Source organism: Thecamonas trahens, assembly GCF_000142905.1.
Source record: "Thecamonas trahens ATCC 50062 unplaced genomic scaffold supercont1.66, whole genome shotgun sequence".
In the NCBI taxonomy this organism is placed as follows: Eukaryota; order Apusomonadida; family Apusomonadidae; genus Thecamonas; species Thecamonas trahens.
The window spans coordinates 1-20,728 of NW_013657614.1; the positions used below are offsets into that span (position 1 = coordinate 1).

Sequence of the window (20,728 nt, forward strand, 5' to 3'; positions counted from 1 at the left end):
TGCCTCGTCGACCACCAGCCGCAAGCCGTCGCCCGCTCGCCCGACCAGCCCACCTTCACCACTACCTAGCGTCTTCCTACTACCAGCTACACAACCCGCGACCACACCCAAGGTCATCATACATCCCACACGTGCTCCAGTATCAATATCGCTGTCGTCGATTCTCATCTTCCTCGGCTCACTTTCGCGTCGACTTGTTTGCCCTAGGTGGTTGAGCACGTCCTCGACCGCCCCACCCCGCACACGCCCCCCACCACCCTCATTGCAAGATATGACCAATCCGATTTCACTACTACTCTACTACATACACACACGATGTTCATGCGCAGTTTCCGATCCACAGCTGCTGTATTCCGGAATCCGAGTTTCGCCGGCTCAGGCCCAAGTTGTTGGCCCTGTGTCCCTTCGAAGGTGCTGACCCCCCCTCCCCGGGCCCATCTCCGACCCCCACTCCCGACCATGTCCACCCACAACCACCACACCCACATCACACGTACTCACTACCCCTGCAAACATATCCACCGACTCCTTGCCCGTCGATATTCACATCAGCCGACGCCAACCCGTCAACAGCATCACTGCCGACCGCCGGCTGCTCGCCGCCGACCACCGCCCGCCGCCGACCGACCACCTCCGGCACCACCGAGGGCAAGCTAGCCATCGACAGGGCATTGGAGGCAATGCATATAGATAGCTATAGCAATGGCAATGCCTACCAGTGCGCCCTCCAACCCAATCCTTCCCTCCCTCCTCCGGCCTTGCCCATCACAGCCCCCACCGGCCTGCTCATCGCCAGCCGCCCCTGCTGCCGATCACCGAGCCAGACGACGAGGCCACCGGGCTGGCCAAGACAAAGAAGAACAAGAGAGGGCAAGTGCAATCGATAGGTAATGCAGTGGTGGGCTAGAGTGCAGTGGCCTGCCTCGTCGTCCAATCTCAAGCCATCGTCCCCATCGACGTCCATCTCAATCCAATCCCGTCCGCCCTCCTCTCCCTTGCCGCCCAAGCCCCTCCACCCTCATTGCCCCCACTCCACACCCACCCATCATCCTCATCTTACCCATCCACATCAATCCTCCACCGCAATCTCCATACCCACCACCTCTTCGCCAGTCCCGCCACCCACGTCACGACCCCCCTCATCCTCCCCTACCATACTCATTACACCCCATCACCATCAACCACCACCCTCACCCCCTACTCCGCCACCATCATCCATCGCGGCCATCAACGCCCACTTCCCACCGTGCTGTTCTTGGCAATTGCTCCGCCGCCTGTAGCCGCAGCTGCTTCCCCAATCTCTATGGTCGCTAGCATGTGCTCACGAGTTGATTTGGTTGAGTGACGCACCTGCCCACCGCTCGCCCTGGCCCTTTGCCGCATTTTCCCTCTCACCCGCAGCCACCTGTCCATGACGCCAGAGCACCGGCTTGCCGCTCTGGAGCGAGAGCTTGCTAGCTACTCTGTCCATCCTCGGCTACACGGTCTGGTGCCTGTGTCGCACCTCCGTGCTGCCAATGGCCGTGCCCGTGCAGCCGAAGCTGCAGCTACCACCGCCACGGCCCAGCTCGCCGATGCTCTAGCCCGTGTCGATGCCCTCTCTGCCCGCCTTGCCGCACGCACAACCTCCGCTGCCACACCTTCGCCGCGGGCTCTCCCTCGAAGCCCACCGCGGACCCCAAGCTACTCACCGTTGCGGTCTCCGATGTGGTCTTCCCCAGACTGTGCGAGCCCGACCCATACAGCGCACACACGCACGCCGACTCGGCCACCTACCAGCCCAGTTGCAGTCGCCCTCCGCGCTGCCGATTCAGAAGACCGCGCTCGTGTTGCAGAAGCCCGCGGCCACAGGCTTGCTGCCAAGCTTGAGGCCGAATCAAGAGGCCGCATGCGTGCTGCTTCCCAGCGCGACGCCGCCGAGGCCTCAGCCGCTGATCTCGAGCTCCGAGCCTCGCAACTCGCCACCGAGCTGGCAGCTGTGCGCTCGGATCGGGACTCTGCCGAGGCTCGCGTCCACAAACTGGAGTCTCAGCTCGGTGCTGTCCATGAGAGGCTGCGCGTGTCGACCACCAGCCTGGCCCAGCTGCGCGAGAGCAATGCCGTTGTGGTCCAAGAGCGCGACGATCTCGCTCGGAGCCTTGCGCTCGAGGAGGAGACCGTCGCTGATACCCGTCGTCAGCTTGATGACACCAAGCGCCGCATAGAGCATGAAATGGCGCTAGCGGAGACAGCCGCTGCCGCTGAGGAAGCTGCCCGTCGCGAGGCGGACGCCCATGCCGCGGATTGTGATGCTGCCAACGCTCGCGCTGCAGATGTTTTGGCTACCGCGAAGGCGTCTGTGGCAACTGCAGGAGCAAGAGCGGCAGCGATGGAGACAAAGTGCGCCGCTTTGGCTACTCAGCTTGAAGCTGTCGTTGCCGAGCGCGACGCCTTGGTTGCGTCTGCTACCATACCGCATCCTGTTGCCGCAGTTGTCCAGGATTCGGAAGCTACCCTTTCACAGGGCCCCGCCAGCGAAGATCTTGAGCTTGCTCTCTCCCTCGCACGCGCTGATGCTTCTGCTCTCCGTGACCAGCTGGCTGCTGTGCGCGCTGAACTTGATTCCACACGCGACCGCTGCGACTCACTCTCGGCACATCTTAATGCTGCCGAGCGTGCTCGTGAAGATGCCGTCGCTGCTGCCGCGGAAGCCGATGCTCGAGCCGCCGAGCTCCTGGCTACTTCTACCGCTGCCCTCGAGCGTGCGGCTTCTGCAGAAGCCTTGGCCACATCTTTGTCAACTTCCCGCGACAATGCCAGCGCTGCAGTCTGCGACCTCCAGCGCGCTCTGGCAGAGGCAGAGTCTCGCGCTCGGGCTGCTTCCGTTGACGCCACCACAGCCGCCATTTCCCGGTTATCGCCTCCTCCTTCGCCCCAGCCGGAACCGCCTCAACCCTCGTCTGATGACGATGTCGATGCTGCAGTTGCCGCTGCTGTTGATGCCGCGACAGTCGAGCTTACTGCTTCTCACAATCGCGAGATCGCCGAACTGAGTGAGCAGCTGGCGTCTCTCAGACATGCGCACGAATCTGCGGCAGCCGACCTTGCCGAGTCCCGAGCTCTATTTGCAGCCATCTCTGCCGAGGCTGACCTTCTGCGCAAGGCCAATGCCGATGCCGCGACAACTCGTGCTGGCCTCGAGCGCGAGCTGGCTGATCTGCGCGCGGCGCTTGAGCGTTCCAACCATGAGCGCAAGCGCGCACTCGCGGCAGGACAATCATCCGCGCCGGCAAAGTCGTTCGAGGTTCTTGCCCTCGATGGCGGTGACAGTGACGAGTAACATACATACTGGCTCCTCATTTACTCTCTTGGCATGACCATGCTCGAGATGGCATCCATCATTCGCGCCATCCACTCTGACTGCGCGGCCAAGTAATGCTCCAAGTCGTTGGCCGTCGGCGCTGACGCCGCGGCGACAGGTACACCGAGCTCCTCGGCTGGCGCCGGGATCGTCGCTGTTGTCCAGCTTGCTGTTGGTTCCGTCGCCCCGCCTGCCACTGGCGCCGTCGCTGTGCTTGCCACCGACGATGTGCTGGAGCTCTCCGGCGCAGGCTCCTTTGCTTTGGCGTCGGCCTCGCGTCCGGGGACCGAGAACAGGAGCTTGAGCTCGTTGAGCTTGCGCTGCGCCAGCTCCTCTGGCGACGTCATGCACAGCACACCGCGCGCCATGTCCTTCTTCTGCTGTTGCAGCTCGAGGATGTTGACCTCGATTGTGTTGCGGGCGGCGAGGTGGACAACCGTCACTGGCTTTGTCTGCCCGAGTCGGTGAACCCGGTCGATGGCCTGTTCCGACACGAACGGATTCCACCAAAAGTCCATCAGCACCACCTTGGTCGCCGCCACCAGGTTGAGCCCGACCGCGCCAGCGCCTAACGAAACGAGAAAGATGTCGGTCTTGCCTGTCGAAAACTGCTTGATAGCCGCCGTCCGCTCGTCGAGACGCATCGACCCATCAAGCCGCACAAATCGTAGCCCCCTCTCGATAAGCAGCGGCGAGATGAGGTCGAGCATCGACGTCCACTGCGAGAATACAACCGTCTTTGCTTCCTCGGCCGCATATTCCTGTAGAAGCCCGAGCAGCCGCCGCACCTTTGCCGATGAAAACAGCATGTGCGTCTCCGGATCACGGATGTTCTCAAACGGATCGCCCGATGCGCTCTCAACATCTAGGTGCTGCTTGAACACCTTGTTCCGCACATACCGCAGCAGTCCAGTCCGCAGCATTTCGCGATCGTCCCCGCCATCGTACACGCTACTGTCAATGACCTCCTCCTTGCACGCAGCCTTCTCTTCCATGGTACGCTCTTGCCTCGGCGCCGGCGAGCTGGCGTTGACAATCGGTTTGTCACCAAACGCATTGGCCAGACTTTCGAAATCGACCGAAAACACAGTCTCGAGGTCCACCACCTCGCTGCATCCACTCGCCGGGCACGTTACATGGCGCGAGCCCGACTGCCGTTGCAGCGCCATGCACTCTGGGCAGAGAAAATGTTGACACTTGGGAACGAATGCGTGCTCCATCTTTTCGCGACGCAGCGGGAGCAGGCACACCACGCAGTCGGTCATCGTCGCCTCGAGCTGCTTGCACACACCGACCGCCAGCCTGGCTAAATCCTGCATCCGCGCCAGCGATGCCACAGATGACACCGAACGGTCCTTGAGCGCAAGCCAGAGGGTGCGCGCGGCGCGCCTAGCCCGTCGCGTCTCTTCGTCATCCTCATTCCTACGAGACCGCGTTGCGCCCTCGGATGACGTCGCAAGTAGAGGGTGGCACGCAATCTGTCGCAGCCTCAGGATCTGTTGGAGAAAGTACATGTACTCCTTGAGCACCAGCCCGCGACGGAGGAACTTCTGGAAAACAAGCTGTGTCTTGTGAAAGACCGCATCATACAGCTTTTGCTCCTCACCAGCGAGCGTCACATACTCGATCGTCTCCTCCTTCGGCGGGAGATCCAGGATCGACTTGGTTCGCCGAAGGAGAAAGTATCGCACAATCTCCTGAAGCCGCGAGTACCCCGCCGGATCGTTCCGCTTGATAGGCACCAGAAGATGGTGCTTGAACTCACGCGGGTCGCTCACAAACGGCAGCTTGACGTACCGCACCAGCGCGTACAGCTCGGACCACCGGTTCATCACAGGCGTGCCCGAGAGGCCCCACCGCCGCTTCGACCGCAGCAAGCACGCAGCCCGCGACCGCGCTGACCGTGAGTTGCGCAGAATGTGCACCTCGTCACACACCACCCGCCGCCACGTTGTCATCAGCAGTGGAAACTGCTCTGCAAACTCGGATCGGAATCCAAGGTCCACCTCCTCGCGCGCCTGTGTTGTCACATGATCGTACACCGCACGCGACCCGGCCTCGGGGGGAACCGCCCCCGTTGAAGTATCATGTTCCGCAGCTTGTTGTACTCGGACGCCAGGGTACCGTACGTTGTCAGCACAATGTGACGTCGTGTGAGCTTTGCACGCCCGGCACCGGTCAGGATTTCGCGGCGTCCTTGCCCATGGTACCGCAACGTTGTGAACACACCCTGTGCTCCGTGCTTTTCCACTTCGTCCTCCCAGTTCTGCAACAGCGACGCCGGTGCCACAATCAGCGATGGATGCCAAAACTCCTCGTCGCGCACATCGCCACGGTACACGTCCGATGCGATGAGCGAAATGACTGTAATAGACTTGCCGAGGCCCATGTCATCCGCAAGAATGCCGCCGCGTGCCCGCTGGGGTGGCTTGGTGTGCACATCCTTGGTGAGCGAGTTGATCCACACATCCTGTGCCGGCTCATGCTCGAAAAACAGATGCGGGCTGTTGGCCGGCGGGCGTTCGCGGCGGATCATCCACAGCAGTGCCTTGCGCTGGTGGTCGTGCAGACGCGTTGCAAGGTATGCTGGCTGTGGCGCCATCGGCATGGCATCCGCCTCTTTTGCCCGCGCGACAGCATCAAACTCGTTCAACATTTCCTGCGAGGGCACCGCATCCTCGCCGTCGTCGTCGCCCTCGCCCTCGTCATCAATGGCTGCCAGTTCGACATCACTGACCGTGCCCGAGCTCCGGCCGGCCACGCTGCCGCTAAACTCGCCCAGCAGGAGGTCAGACCCGCTGCTCCCGCCTTCGCTGTCGCCGCCTTTGGACCCGATCGTGACGCCCACCAAGTCGTCTCCGTCCACCAGCAAGAACGACTGCGACGCGAGCAACAGATCCTCCTCGCCATCCCCGCCACTGTCGCTCTCGATCACTCTGCGCACTGGTCGCGACGGCGTCGGTGTTTGCACCGCTGCGCCCCGTGTCGCATGTGGGGGAGTCACCGCTCGCGACGGCTCAGGCACCTGTGGCAGCACAGTCGCAGCCTCAGCGGCCGCATCCCTCACCACAGTCTCGTCATCGTCGTCGCTAGTCAAATCGACAGTCACCGCGGCTCCCGACAGAATCCTCGCCAACTTGCCCCGGCCAGAGCGAAAAGCTTGGCGCCTCAGCCGTCGCTTCCGCCGCCCACTCCTTGACCCGTCCAACCCGCTGCTGCTCGCAACCACCATGACCACGTCGTCTTCTTCGTCATCGTCGCCGAGGACGACCACCTGCTTGCCGTCACCACCGATACCCGACATGCCACACAGAGACAAGCACGAGCACACTCGCACACACACGCACACGCACACGCACACGCACACACGCACACGTCAGCACAGAGGGATGTGTGGCGGTAGGGCCAAGTGGAGTGGTTAGAGCAGACAGCTGAACTCTCGCACCCGGCTTCTGTTCTTCCCCGCCTCATTGTGTGCCCTCAACCCTCCGTCCGCATCCGTGCCTCTGTCTGACCTCACCCAAACAACCCCCTGCGACGACCTCGTGTACATTCACGATTGACCTGCCCATCATCATGTCATCCATCACAATGACGCTCGACCCATCCCTCACCTTTGGCAATCAGCAGCGACTCGTACCTGCCGCCATCGCCCCCGCCCACCCTCCTGCTATCAATCAGCCGCCACTAGGGGACTCCCTGCAGACAAAACGCGGGAAACGTGGCGCCAAACCGTGGCGACCACGCCAAGCGCCCCATGCCCCATGCTCATGTCCGTGCCCAACGCCTCCACAGGCTCCCACTACCACCTCCTTGCCGAGTATGGCTATGGACTCTACCGTCGCCACCTTTGCGGTAGCCAGCCGGCTTGCGAGGTCAGTGTGGGGCGGCGGCTAGAGCAGGCTCCCGCCATGCCAAAAAGGTCGTGGAAGGCCCCTCTGAATCTACCCCTGTCACGCAGACCCATCCACCGAGGCGACGGGCAAGCCGCGCGAGACACCCGACTTGATCGTAGAGACCAACTCGGCTCGCCGGTTGCTTGTTGCCGCGTGGTGCAAGCTCCGAGTACTGTCCATACCTCCTCGTCTCTGCAGCCATGCCGCGGACCTCGTCAAAGAGTGCCGCCAAAGGTCGGAACACCGCCTCGACCAAGACGGCTACTCGCAGATCCTGCTCCACAGCCAAGACCAAGGCCAAGGGCAAGACCAAGGCCAAGACTACGCCCAGGTCACAGGCCAAAGCCAAGGGCAATGAAGGTAGCAAGGCTACTGGTAACAACAGGAGGAAGGGGAAGCGGTCTGCCCGCGGCTTGGCATCGTCGCGTTCGTCGTCGTGCTCAACTGCCTCGTCCGAGCTCACGTCGTCGGCTAGCGACATTCCGGACTCACTGCTGGCGGATGTGACTCTGCCACCGCCGCGCTTGTTTGGCTCTGGCCTACGCCGCCCGGCTCGGCCGGCACACCCTGCACTCGTCTTGGATGAATCCAGCTCGGGCGCAAGTGCTGTCCCCGAAAGGTTCTCCGACTCCGATCTCGCGCCAAGCGAGCCCCAGTCGTCGTGGGAGCACCCGTCCGAGTTTGAGGACTCTTTGGACCCAAACTCCGAGTCTTCTTGGGATGGCACCGCCAAGTCGTCCAAGTCGCGAGCCGTGTCGCGGGCCAAGTCGCGGTCCAAGCCGACCAAGACCGCGGCCAAGAAGAAGACATCAACAACCGGTCGCAGCAAGAAGCCGCCGGCCAAAAAGACAGCAAAGAAGCCGGCCAAAAGGTTGGCTAAAAGGACCGCGACAAAGACAAAGTCCAAGACAAAGTCAAAGGCGAAAAGTGCAACCAAGGGCAAGAAAGCCACATCTGCTCGCAAGCGCAAGCGTGGCGCTGATAGCGACCAATCGTCGAACGAGAGCTCGGTGTCAGCCAACTCACCGCGTCCGCGCAAGCGGAAGCGCCGTCCGCGCGCTCCGCCCAAGGAGGTCAAGCTGACCGAAGAGGAGGAGCAAGCAACCGAAGCAGCACGGCGCGGTGAGCGCAAGCGTTTGCACCAGGTCGCGCGCGCCCACGCCATGGGCATGACATCCTCGGACTCGACCGGCGCGCTGCCACTGCGGTACGCGCTGCCGAAGAAGAAGTCTGTCTCGCTTCTTGGAGTCCTTGTCGAGGCCGAGGTGAAGCCGACACCCGTGCCGACCATGGACGACGCCGAGGCCGGCCCTGCCGAGGCCGAGACCAAGATCAAAGACGAGGCCAAGGCCGAGGTCGGCCCTGCCGAGGCTCCGATGGATGTCGTGCCGGCGGCAGGCAAGCCTGTTGACGATGCCGAGGCCGAGACCAAGACCAGAGACGAGACCAAGGCCGAGGATGACGAGGACGACGAGGACGAGATGCTGACCGTCTATATCCATGACGCCATTGCGGGCAAGCTCATGCCGCACCAGCGCGAGGGCATCCAGTTCATGTGGGACCACGTGTCAACGTCGACGGGTTTCGGCTGCCTCCTTGCCCATGACATGGGCCTAGGCAAGACGCTGCAGGTTGTCTCGCTCATTGAGGCCTTCCTCCGGGCACAGATCGGCAAGCAGGCGCTGGTGCTTGCGCCGGTCACCGTCATTGACAACTGGGAGCGCGAGTTTCACAAGTGGCTGCCCGCAGCAGCGTGCCCCACGGTTCGGGTTATGGCCTCTTCGATTCCGGTGGCACAGCGCGCCGAGGTTCTCCGCGAGTGGCACACGGCCGGTGGCGTGCTCATCTGCGGCTTTACCATGTTTTGCAACCTGCTCTCAGTGGTGAACCCGGCAAAGGTCAAGTCGGCCAAGGCCCAGGCCAAGGCCGAAATCGCCCACAAAAAGCGGGTAAGGCGCATGGAGGCGACGTACGGAGAAGATGCGCTTGCTATCATCCGCGAATGTCTCCTCTCGCCGGGCCCAGACCTGGTGGTGGCCGATGAGGCGCACATCATCCGGTCGTCCAAGACCAGGGTCTCCCAGCTGCTCAAGCAAGTGGCCACCCCGCGCCGCATAGCACTCACTGGCTACCCTTTCCAAAACAGACTCGAAGAGTACTGGTGCATGGTCGACTGGGTCCGCCCTGACTACCTCTCGACCATTGCCTCGTTCAAGTCGATGTTTGCGGTGCCCATCACTGCAGGCCAGTGTGTCGACTCGTTGCCGTCAGAGATCGAGCTCTCGCGGGCGCGCACACACATTCTGGCCGAGCTTCTCAAGACCATTGTCCACCGTCGGACGGTGGCGCTCCTGCACGACCGGCTCAACGGTATTGTCGAAGTCTCCCTTACTTGCCAGCTCGCGCCGCTGCAAGTCCGACTGTATCAGGCCTTTCTCGCCCAACATGGCGTCAAAGGCAACGGCAAGCTCGACCGCAACATGTGCCTGGAGAACGAGCACATCGCCAACTCGCTCCTTGCTCATCCGGCCATTCTCAAGTCGGAGATCATGCGCCATGAGGAAGACCCGGACTTTTGCCGCCCGCTCGAGTTCAACACGGGGCTCAAGAAGAAGCGGCGCCGGACCGGCGACGACGACGACGATGTGTACAACGACTTTGGCTCCCCGCCGCCGGGCGTCCCGGCAACACACTGCTACGTGCCCGGTGACGTTGGCTTGCCGCAGATCGAAGGCGTAGAACTTGTTGAGGCCGACGCCGAGGCCGCTGCGGACCCGGTTGAGGCTGAGACAGCAACCGCCGACGATACCGCTGCCAACAACAAGGCGGCTGGGGATGAGGAAGACGACAAGAGTAACAAGGGCGTCGACGACGAGGACGGCGCTGAGGAGATTTCGGGCTCTGGATCTGGTGAGTCCTGGGACGAAGACTCGCTGTCGTCGTCGGTGGCAGCGGCGTTTGCGCTCTTTTCCGAGTCCGACGACGCACCGGTCTGCTCGTCGTCGGACTTTGAGCCCGAGGCAACGATGGAGGTGTGGCGACACGACGAGTACTCGTGGGCACGCCCTATTCTCAATGATTACGAGGGCGAGCAACTCGCGTCGGTGGCACATTCGGGCAAGTGCATGGTTCTACTGTGGATCTTGATTGCATCGCGGCAGGTGGGGGACCGGGTGGTGGTCTTCTCAAAGCGGCGGTCGACGCTGCAGTACCTGGCGGGCATGGTCCGCGACGCTGGCTTCTCACACTTTCTGATGGACGGCTCGACGCCGTCAGGCAAGCGGCAGGCGATGATTGACGAGTTCAACGGCGGCGAGCGCGACCTGTTCTTGATGGCGACGCGGGCCGGCAGCCTCGGCATCAACCTCATTGGCGCCAACCGAGTCATTCTCTTTGATGTCTCGTGGAATCCATGCCACGACGACGAAGCCATTGTCCGGCCGTACCGGTTCGGCCAGCCCAAGACGGTGTACGTGTACCGGCTCCTGACCCACACCACGGTCGAGGATTACATCCACCGGCGGCAGGTCTTCAAAAAGTCGATCTCGTCGGGCGTCGTCGACGACTCGCCAGCAGCGCGGATGCTGTACACTTCGGAGATTTCGACGCTCTTTAACGCGGACCTGTTCGAGACACAGCCGGAGGTCTCGTGGACGAGCCTACCCGAGAGCAATCGCAGCGATCCCATCCTTGTGGGCCTGATGGAGACGAACCGCCGCGGCATTGCTCGCCTTGAGCGGCTGGCCGGTGATCCGGGGCTCAGGACCAAGCCGCGGTACTTTGAGTACTGGCGGCCGATCATCTGCTCGCTCAAGGAAGTTCTTGTGGTGCTCGAGGACGAAGACGTGGCTCTCGACCCGGAGCGGCTCGAGTACCACCAGCAGCTCTTCAGGCGAGTCCTTGCCCAGTTTGCCATCGAGTCCATGGGCGACTACGAGCAGGCCCCGCCGTCGCCGCCGCGGCCAAAGCGGAGCGCCCGCCGACAGCAGATGCTCGAGGGACCCATTCTCTCGCCGGCGCAGCAGGAGGTGGCCGAAGCCTTTGCGCCGAACGCCAACCCGACGGCGATGCACTACCGCAAGCTCGCAGCGGTGCTTCGCGGTGAGGTCATGGACTGTGAAGCACCACCGCAGCAGCAACAGCAGCAGCAAGAACAACAACAGCAGCAGCAGCCGGCCAAGCCGGTCATTGACATTTCAGCATCACCCGAGGTTGTCGACCTCGAAGCTGAGAACGAGCCGGCACCAGCTGAGAAGCCAAGAACGGCCGGTGGTTTCCGCAAGCTCGGCAACGGCGGCTCGCTGCTACCTGACGCGCCAACCGGCCCTCTGCTGTCAAAAGCATCCGAGAAGGCTGCGCTGGACAAGGCCGCAAAGCGCAAGACACGTGCGCCGGCCCCGATCAGCGCGACGCCGTCGCCCAGGGTGGAAGGCAGTGCCGCGAGCGGCTCCAACGACAAAGCCGCTGCAGTGGACGAAGCCGCTGCAATGGACGTTGTGCAGTCGTCGACGCCTAGCGCGGGCCCCAGCAGGGGCGATGACTTTCATCGGCCGACTCGCGCGATGCTCGAAGCGATGGCCGCTCAGCATGTGCGGGATCAGCTGAAAGCGCATGAGCAGCTTGCGGCGCAACAGGCTGGGTGGAACGTAATGCATCCGCCGATGATGCCGCCGATGGCATTCTCGGGCGTGCCAGGGCTGGACTTTGCTACGGCAGCGGTGCCGTTTACACATCCAATGATGCCCGGGTTCGGCATGATGCCGATGGGCCCGGTGCGCATGCCGTACCAGTACTCGGCCGAGGATCACATGCTTGGTCTGCAAGCGATGGAGCAGTCTGCGCAGCGACAGCGCGAGGCGATGCAAGCGGCGATGGCCGCAGCTCAGGCCAAGGCACAGGACGAGAGTGCGGTGGTCGCGAGCGGCTTGGAGCAGCCGGGAGAACAGCAGGACAAAAGTCCGCAAGTCGTTGTACTCGACTAGACGCGGCGCTTTCTAGTAAAGTGTGTACACTTTTATGCGCGGGGGGTATGGTCGACGTAGTACTTGCGCCAAGAGCCCCGCTTGCGTGCAAACGGCATGCGAACATGGAGTTCGCGGAAGGAGCGGAGGAACCAGAGGACGTCAAAGACCGAGTCTCCCTCGGGCTTGAGCGTGTTGGGTAGCTTGGCCTCCAGCGTGAACCAGGTCTCGACGCGGAGATCCATCATGTACGACGAGAGAAGAAAGTCGAGGACAGCGTCAGGATCATAGTGGTGCCAAAGGTAGGCGGCGGTGTGGGCAAAGAGCGAGAATATGCGCAGGTCGTTGGCGGCGTGCAAGCCGGCCCAGGGATCCATCTCGACAAGGAGTTTGAGCCCCCGCTTGGTCGACGCCCGGGGGTTGGCGAGATAGCGGACGACGCCCTTGAAGAGCGAGGCTGGGACGCGGGCGAGGTCAAAGACTGGAAGCTCGACCGGAATGCCGGGGCCGAGTTTGGCACGGCGCCGGCGGTACTCGGACTTGACGAGGCCAGCCTTCATGGCAAGCGGCAGTGGAACGTACAGCTCGACCGAGTCCGAGGTGACAAAAGTGACCAGCGAAGCGTCCGGCACAAAGTCACCGCGGACAAGGCGGGTCGCGCCCGAGTCGGCCGAGACAATAAGACGTGCCGACGCGGCGGTCTCGTGTGGCGGCGGCAGATCGGAACGAGAGCGAGCGCGCCGGGTGGTGCCAAGACGGAGCTCAGTAATCGAGCTCGAGCTGGCCAGACCTGGTTGATCGACCTCGTGTAGCGACTCTGTCCGGATGCCGTCTTCAATCGCCTGAAGCAGCGATGTCGATGCAGCAGCGAGCGACTTGTGGTGCGACGCCGACGATTGAATAGCAGCTGAGAAAGGCGTGGCGGCGGCGGTGGTCGCTGTAGAGGCAGAGCCTCCAGCAGCGAGTGGTGGTGTCTCGGCAGCAGCGGCAGACATCTTCTTCAGCTTCTTCAGCTTCTTCGCCTTGCTCTCATACGCTTCCGAGAAGGCGAGAACGGCGGCGTCGAGAGCCAGCACGGCGGCCGACTCGGCAACGAGATCATCCACAATGGAGACCAGAACGTCATCGGCTGAAACTGCGATTGGTGTGGGGCTAGGTAGCCGTTTGGTGGGATCGGGTGATGCCGGCGCGGCTGTTAAAGCCACGGAAGCGAGCTCCGAGTCAGCGCGGGCAGTTAAGAGCTCGGCCTCGAGGCGGGCGATGGTATCTGCGGCAGCGGCGACGGTGCGCTCGAGCTCGTCAATGCGATCCGATGTGGTATCCGGCATACCTTGGGCGGCAGCAAGCGAGGTGACGGCTTCCTCGCGGGCTGCGGCGACAGCAGCGTCGAGGTCCGCCTGTGTGATAACAGGCGTGGCGTTGGCCGCGGCCTTTGCAGTAGCTTCCTTGCGGGCTGCGGCGACGGCAGCCTCCAACTCGGCCTCAGCATCAGCCTTGGCCTTGGCCACAGCAGCATCCACATCTGCTTGCGTGATTGCCGACGCAGCTTCAGCAGTAGCTTCGCCCGCTGCCTCTTCCTTCGCCTTGGCCACAGCAGCTTCGAGCTCCGCCTCGGCATCAGCCTTGGCCTTGGCCAAATCGGCCTCAGCATCAGCCTTGGCCTCAGCCTTGGCCTTGGCCACAGCAGCATCCACATCTGCTTGCGTGATTGCCGACGCGGTTTCAGCAGCAACTTCGCCCGCTGCCTCTTCCTTCGCCTTGGCCACAGCATCTTCGAGCTCCGCCTCGGCATCAGCCTTGGCCTTGGCCACAGCCGCCTCCAACTCGGCCTCAGCATCAGCCTTGGCCTTGGCCACAGCAGCATCCACATCTGCTTGCGTGATTGTCTTGGCCACAGCAGCCTCCAGCTCAGCCTCAGCATCAGCCTTGGCCTTGGCCACAGCAGCATCCAGCTCAGCCTCAGCATCAGCCTTGGCCTTGGCCAACTCGGCCTCAGCATCAGCCTTGGCCTTGGCCACAGCAGCCTCCAGCTCAGCCTCAGCATCAGCCTTGGCCTTGGCCACAGCAGCCTCGAGCTCAGTCACAGCGACTCCGCCACCATCGGTCGCGGTCGTCGTTGCCAGTGTCGCTGTTGTTGGCGGCGGCGGGGGAAATTGTTGTCGCCATCGTCGCCAAACGCATCGTCAATCATACCCAGCAGCGCGTTCGCGTCTCCGTCTGCCGGCGGCTCCTCTGCCGGCGGCGGCGGCGCAACATCGTCGTCGTCGCCAAACGCATCGTCAATCATACCCAGCAGCGCGTCCGCGTCTCCGTCTGCCGGCGGCTCCTCTGCCGGCGGCGGCGGCGAAACATCGTCGTCGTCGCCAAACGCATCGTCAATCATACCCAGCAGCGCGTCCGCGTCTCCGTCTGCCGGCGGCTCCTCTGCCGGCGGCGGCGGCGCAACATCGTCGTCGTCGCCAAACGCATCGTCAATCATATCCAGCAGCGCGTCCGCGCCTCCATCTGTGTCAGCCTTCGCGCCGCCACTCTCTCCCGGCCTATCCACAGTACACGCCGTCGCTTTGCCCTCTCGGGACGGCGCATCTTTGGCATCCCCGACATGCAGCGTCCGTTTGGTGATCAGCATCAGTGTCGTCTTGACCATCCCCAGCCCGGCCGGGGTCTCGCTGTCTTCGACTACATGCGCCACAACGTTGCCAGGCGGATCCAACAGATACACATGCACCCCATCCCACGCCCCATCGCCCTCCAACCCGACTTTCTTGCCGAGTCGTCCAGTCTTGTTCGACGCAAAATCCTTCTGCTCGCACAACAATATATCGATGAGTGCATGCCTCCCCCCCCCCCCCCCCCCCCTCCCCTCCCTCCGCCACCGCCGACTCTCATCACCACCTACCTTGTCAAGGAGAAAGATATACGAGACTTTCTTCAGCGACCCATCATCCTGCTCCACAAACGCCGTCACAATCATCCTTTCTCAGTCGATGACAGCCTACAAAGCGGTCCGAGTCAGCGCCCAACTCGTCCAACGTCTCAGCGCGCTTCCGTTGCTGGCACTTGAGCCTCAGCCAGGACAGCTTCCCAACAAGTGCAGCCAATGTAGTCACAACCACAACCACAGCTAGTGTCAACTACTGCAGACACGCCAGCCGTTGCTGTACAGAGCGCTCCTCTCGCTGTCTCACTCTCCGACTCTCGCGACTTGCCCTCGTGCCGAGACAGCTGTGGCACGCACTCGCTGAAGGTGTTTAACACTCGGTCCACATCGATCGAGCTTGACATGGCAAACACTCGGGGCCGTCTCACCTAGCCACTCTCTTCGCGTACGGCTTCAACCAGTCGGCGGAACACTTGTCGGAGAGACTTGGCGGCTGCGCCTCCGTGCTTCATGCCTGCGACCGCGGCCGCATCGCCGAGGTCGAGTCCATCCAGGACTCGAGCGGTGAGCAGGGCGCGCTCGTTGGGCTTGATCACTCCACGTGCGAGGGCTGCATCCACAGAAGCGGCGTAATCGCTAAGCCATTGTGCCAGTGCTGCCATGACTGACTCGTCGACAGCTGCCCCGTGTGCGTAGACCTCGGCAACAACCTCGTGGAGGAGATCCGGCTCCAGCCGCTCGCTCGTCGGCGCGTCTGCCAGCAACATCTTCGCGACAGGTCTCGCCAGGCTCACCGAGGCCAGCGAGAGGACTTTTGACAGGCCGAAACCAAAGAGCTTGCGCAAATGGGCCAGCACTGCCTCGCCTTCCGGGCTCATCGCCCGCATCATCGCAATCGACGGCTCGCCCGCCCGCACTCCGCGCGTAGCCGACAGCCGGATGGCGTGGTACCCGAGGCCATGCCGAAAGGCAACGAGCCCAGCAGTCGCCCCAAACAGTGTACCAAACGCATCGGCGTCAGCGTGCACGCTGTGTACCTTCTCAATGAGCAGCGTCGCCAGCCCGCCACGCCGCAGCACCTCGACCACCGCCGTCCGCACAGAGCGCACAAGCACAAGACTCGGCGCCGCGCGACATCCGAGATGCTTGGCCATGATGTCCACCAGAACATGTCCGCGTAGGTTCATCTTGCCACGAGCAATAGCCTTCGCATTCTCGACTGGAAACCCACCCTCGCGCGCCACCACGTTGACCGCCACCACCCGCCGCTCGCCGCTCCGCTCGCGCAAAACGTGCGTCTCCATGTTCGGCGCATCCAGCAGTCGCCACAGATCGTCGGGTGTCGTCCGGTAGTGTGCGCCCACAAGGAGGCCAAAGACCTCGTCCAGTAGCGAGTCGTTGTCTGCGAGCTCGTCATGGCTCAGTACCGCGTACTCGAGCATGCCGTTGACATCGTCCAGGATCGCTCCCGCGTCGGCCTCGCCAATCGCTGCCGGCTCCACCTTGAGCCCCAGAAGCTCGTTGAAGAACGCTTCCATGCTGTCGCCGGCATCCCATCGAATCGGCGCCTTCAGCGTGTGCTTCTCCACCTCTCCTGTGTACGCCGAGCTCGAGAGCCAGTCGGCAAACCGGATGACAAACCCGCGCCCGGTCCCCTCGTAGCCGTGGACAGTCGTGGCAAAGATAAGCAGCGCACGCTGCCCGTGTACCTTGACTAGCGCCTTGAGTACACTCACCGGCACTTGCGCCGCTTCGTCGATGACATATGCCCGCACGGCTGTCGCCGCCTCCGCCGACGCTGCCTTGTACATGGCCTCAGGCTCGCTCAGCAACAGCTCAGCCGGCCCAAACTTTGCGATTTCGCTGTGTTCCCTGTCACTTCCCGCACCAACCACCATCACCTCTGCTAGGCTCAGTCCGTGCTCACTTGCTGCTCTCAGTGCAAGCCCGAGCGCCGCCGACTTGCCCCGTCCGCGATCAGCCACCACTAGCCGGACACCAGTAGCACCGCTGACCAACGCCTCGCTCAGCGCGGCCACAACCTCGCGCTGCTCACTGCTGCCCTTGAGCGTGATCGTAGTCGGGATCGAGGCCACAAGCTCTTCCAGTGCCTCGCCGCCAACCTCGCCGTCCACCTCGACAAAGACACGCGGAACCGCGGCGGCATGGCGGGCCAGCAACCGTTCGAACCGGCGTGCAAAGGGCGAGCTGTTCCCGGCCAGCCCTCCTCCGCTGCAACCACCGTCAGCACTGTCAGCACATTGACTTGCAGCGCCAGTCGGCACGCGAGTTGTCCGTGACGGGCTGGCAAAGAGCGAGTCTGTACGGATGTGGCGGGTGCGCGGCGGGAGGCGAAGGACAAGGAGGCCGCCGGCAAGGACCAGACCTTGGACGACGCCGAGTGCGTTGGGGGCAAGCGAGGCATGTGCATGAAGGACCACAACAGCAAAGGTCATTCCCAGCTGGTGCTTCACCTTCTTCACCTTGCACACTGTCGTCGTTCTCGCCCCCATCGCTTCGAGCATCGCCATTTCGTCCGCCGCCGCCTCGGCCTCGGTCACCCACAGCACCGACGTGCCCACATCGTTCTCATCGGCAGCCCGCTCGTCCACGCCGGTCCTCACGTCTGCTGCGGCTACTGCTGCCATGGCTGCTGCACGTGCTGTTAGCACCGCATCGTCGCCCCTCACCGCCACCACGCGACGCATCCGACTACCGCCATCATCCGCCATGGCGTGCAGAGTCGAGTGCCGCTGCTTTGGCACTCTGTTATCGTCAAGACGTGTGTGTTAACAACGAGAGTCAGATCGTGGCCCGGAGCGGAGAGACGGCGGTAAAGCCGACGCCGGCCTCGATGTCCTTGAGAACGCGGACGACGGTCTCGTCGTCAAACGGCTTGCCGTACACCTGGACGCCGATGGGAAGACCAACCGAAGAGGCGGTGGCGGCGCGAGCGGCAGAGTGGAACGGCTCGAGCGAGAACACCGGGCCCTGATAGATCTGCTCGTCGACGTCAACAACAGTGACCGGGACGGTGCCTGCGGCGGTGTTGAGGAGATTGATGAACATGGTGTACGAGGCGGCCGACGGGTTGAGCTTGGCCGAGTCGCCGAGGACAAACGGGGCGACGCCAAAGCCCGGGCAGAGCATGGCGTCGATGCCGGCCACTGCCCACGAGTCGTAGAACGCGTGCACGTACGCCGCCCGCTGCGCTTCGAGCTTCTCAGACTCGATAACTGTGCGCGGATGGGCTGTGCCGGCAAGCTCGGCCGTCCGGCGCATGCCCAGCGCCCACATGAGCGCGCGGGCAACGCCACGGACCGCCGCCGGTGCCCGAGCCGACGCCATCATCAGCAGATACTGCTTGATGAAGGTCTCGCCGCCGGCAGCCTCCACAAAGCCGTCCATGCCGTCCGCGACTAGGATGGAGCACCAAAGGTTGATGGCGGTGTCGATGGCCGGCGGTTGGAACGGGACCACCGTGTAGCCGGCGCGCTCGAGAGCTGCCACCGCCATGGCCACCGCCCGCTTGTATGCAGCCGAAGCGGGAAAATAACCGTCGTCGTCGTAGTAGCCAATCACGGGCTTGGCATTGCCGGCCTCCGGGTCAGCCCGCGTCATGTCGTACGGTAGCGGCACCGTCGTCACGTCGTGGGCAGCCATGATGCCCGAGTTGATGATGGCGGCAAGGAGGGCTTCCGCATCACCCACCGTCCGCGCCAGTGGGCCCGCAACCGGTTGAATGTAGCTCTGCGCGGCGGTGGCGGGCTTGACGACTCCGCGCCGGGTCACCCGCGCCGGCGTCGGCTTGATCGTCGCCAGCCCGTTAAAGGTCGCAGGGATGCGGAGCGAGCCGCCGATGTCGGTCCCGATGCCGACGATCGAGCCACCGGCGCCAATCAGTGCACCCTCGCCGCCGGACGAGCCACCGGGCGTCCGCGCGCTGTTCCACGGGTTCACCGTCGTTCCGAACAGGTGGTTGGTCGTCTCGGACGAGATGAGCGACTGCGGCACGTTGGTCTTGACAAACGGGATGGCGCCAATAGCGCGGATAGCCTGTGTGAGTAGCCCGTCGTCGTCAGAAGGGCCAGCAAGGTAGAAAGCTTTGAGCCCGCACGTCGCCCGTGTCCCACGGACCACGATCTGGTCCTTGAGCGAGATGGGGACGCCAAAGAGCGGCTTCTCCGCTAGCACATCATCCTCCGACGAGAGCCCCGACGCTAGCAGCTTGTCCAGCACCTCGTCCGCCATCCTCGCCTCCTCGAGCGCGTCGTCAAACATCGAAGCGGTGAGGCAGTTGGTCGCCGCATGCGCACGCAGCGCGAGAAACACATACGCCTTCATCACCTCCTCGGCCGAGTACGATCTGGTCACGATGGCCCTCGCCAGCTCCTGTGCGCTCGCCGCCGCGATTTTGGAAATGACCTCTGCCGAGAGCCCCGTCCCTGCCTCGTCCTTGCACACGTGATCGCCGTCGACCTGCGGCTCAAAGGCGAGGGCAAAGGACGAGGTGATGCGGAGCCACTTGAGGGTAGCCACAATGGCGGTAGACGAGGCCTTGGCCGTCACCCCTGCTACAACCACTGCGCCTACCACAGCAAGCACAGGCTGCAATGGCGTTGGGAGGAGGCTCGTCGCCCGGCTGGCAAGCTCGGTAATTTGCTGCATACCGAATGAGTGGTGAGTCAGGTTGTGCGCTGTGTCTGCGTCAAGAGTCTGCGTCTGCATCTGCACCTGCATCTGCCTGTCCTGGAAGCCGACCTGCGCCACAGATGTGGACATCGCACATGCTGATCGAGATGTACCAGGCAAGGAGAAAGCCAACACCTAGCATTCGAGCTATTTTCTCAGCCCGATATGATCAGCCAGGTCAGGTTGCCCGGCAGCACCTGACAGTGGGAGTGGGTGGCAGGCACGACACGACTCTTGAAGCTCAGTTTGGACGAGATGCAGACGCAGTACCTGGAGATTGTGACGACGGATGTGGAAGGTGTGTGTGCGAGCTATGCTGTGGCATATGGCGGTGGCCTCGAGTTTGAGCTTGTACCCATGCTCGGCAACGCTCAGGTGGCAAAGATGGCTGGCGGCGGACTGCTGGGCGTGCGGGCGCCGCTGCGTGAGACCGAGCTCCCTGTTGTCCGCCCGTACTGGCTTGTTGACGATGTGGAGGCTGCCATCGCTGCTGCCGTCGATGCTGGTGGCGAGCTCGCTCATCCCCCGCTCCTCATCCCGGGCTACGGCACCTTTGCCATCTTTACCCGTGGCGGCATCGATCATGGCCTGTGGCAGCTCGAGGCTGATGCTGCCAGCTCCCCGCCCGAGCAGTAACCGCGTAACCCATCCCCCCCCTGGCGCCAGCCACCAGCAAATAAAGGCATATGGTGATGTGGTGGTGACGTAGTCGAACTCGACTGCGGGCAAAATGGATTCACCGCGGGCGGAGCCACAGGCACCGCCACCACTGCCACCACCACTGCCACCGCTGGCAACCACCACCACACAACTCCAAGCCACTACCCGTATCAACCATGGCTGCCACTTCCGAGAACCCTCTCAAGCGCAAGCTCAGCGCAGATGTCATGACTGAGGGTATGTTCCCCATCCCCTCCCCACTTCCCCCCCCCCCCTCCTCTCCCGCCCCCCCCCCCTC

At 63.0% G+C, this 20,728-nt stretch overlaps 7 protein-coding genes across 7 annotated transcripts in view; 3 read left to right on the forward strand and 4 right to left on the reverse strand.

The window, feature by feature from the left end:
* Window positions 1–1,790: 1,790 nt before the first annotated feature.
* Window positions 1,791–3,338, forward strand: AMSG_10899 (uncharacterized protein; the record flags this gene model as incomplete). Its single annotated transcript, XM_013897631.1, has 1 exon — window positions 1,791–3,338. A coding segment is annotated over one exon (1,529 nt), but the record flags the coding sequence as incomplete, so codon positions are not given.
* On the reverse strand, window positions 3,328–6,740 carry AMSG_10900 (SNF2 family domain-containing protein). The gene has a single exon (XM_013897632.1). The coding sequence runs from the start codon at window positions 5,296–5,298 to the stop codon at window positions 3,340–3,342; it is 1,959 nt and encodes a 652-aa protein (XP_013753086.1). The 5' UTR covers window positions 5,299–6,740; the 3' UTR covers window positions 3,328–3,339.
* A 611-nt stretch (window positions 6,741–7,351) lies between these two features.
* AMSG_10901 (uncharacterized protein) lies at window positions 7,352–12,244 on the forward strand. Its single transcript, XM_013897633.1, has one exon. It carries the CDS (start codon window positions 7,437–7,439, stop codon window positions 12,216–12,218), a length of 4,782 nt encoding a protein of 1,593 aa, XP_013753087.1. The 5' UTR covers window positions 7,352–7,436; the 3' UTR covers window positions 12,219–12,244.
* A 6-nt stretch (window positions 12,245–12,250) lies between these two features.
* AMSG_10902 (uncharacterized protein) lies at window positions 12,251–15,191 on the reverse strand (the record flags this gene model as incomplete). The annotated part of the gene is made up of 3 exons (XM_013897634.1): window positions 15,097–15,191; window positions 14,391–15,000; window positions 12,251–14,325 (listed from the first exon to the last, which is right to left on the reverse strand). Exons 1-3 carry the CDS (start codon window positions 15,169–15,171, stop codon window positions 12,251–12,253), a joined length of 2,760 nt encoding a protein of 919 aa, XP_013753088.1. The 5' UTR covers window positions 15,172–15,191.
* Window positions 15,192–15,476: 285 nt separating this feature from the next.
* Window positions 15,477–17,726, reverse strand: AMSG_10903 (small heat shock protein; the record flags this gene model as incomplete). Its single annotated transcript, XM_013897635.1, has 2 exons — window positions 15,477–17,302; window positions 17,345–17,726. The coding sequence occupies 2 exons, from the start codon at window positions 17,724–17,726 to the stop codon at window positions 15,507–15,509; spliced, it is 2,178 nt and encodes a 725-aa protein (XP_013753089.1). The 3' UTR covers window positions 15,477–15,506.
* A 124-nt stretch (window positions 17,727–17,850) lies between these two features.
* On the reverse strand, window positions 17,851–19,860 carry AMSG_10904 (vitamin D3 hydroxylase-associated protein; the record flags this gene model as incomplete). The annotated part of the gene is made up of 2 exons (XM_013897636.1): window positions 17,851–19,649; window positions 19,749–19,860. The coding sequence occupies 2 exons, from the start codon at window positions 19,858–19,860 to the stop codon at window positions 17,881–17,883; spliced, it is 1,881 nt and encodes a 626-aa protein (XP_013753090.1). The 3' UTR covers window positions 17,851–17,880.
* Window positions 19,861–20,580: 720 nt separating this feature from the next.
* The window catches only part of AMSG_10906 (pyruvate kinase), a 2,280-nt gene continuing 2,132 nt past the window's right edge, over window positions 20,581–20,728 (forward strand). Inside the window, exon 1 of the mRNA XM_013897637.1 lies at window positions 20,581–20,667. Within this exon, the coding sequence (XP_013753091.1) occupies window positions 20,607–20,667 (61 nt within the window). The 5' untranslated portion in view covers window positions 20,581–20,606. The remainder of the gene's footprint in view (window positions 20,668–20,728) is intronic.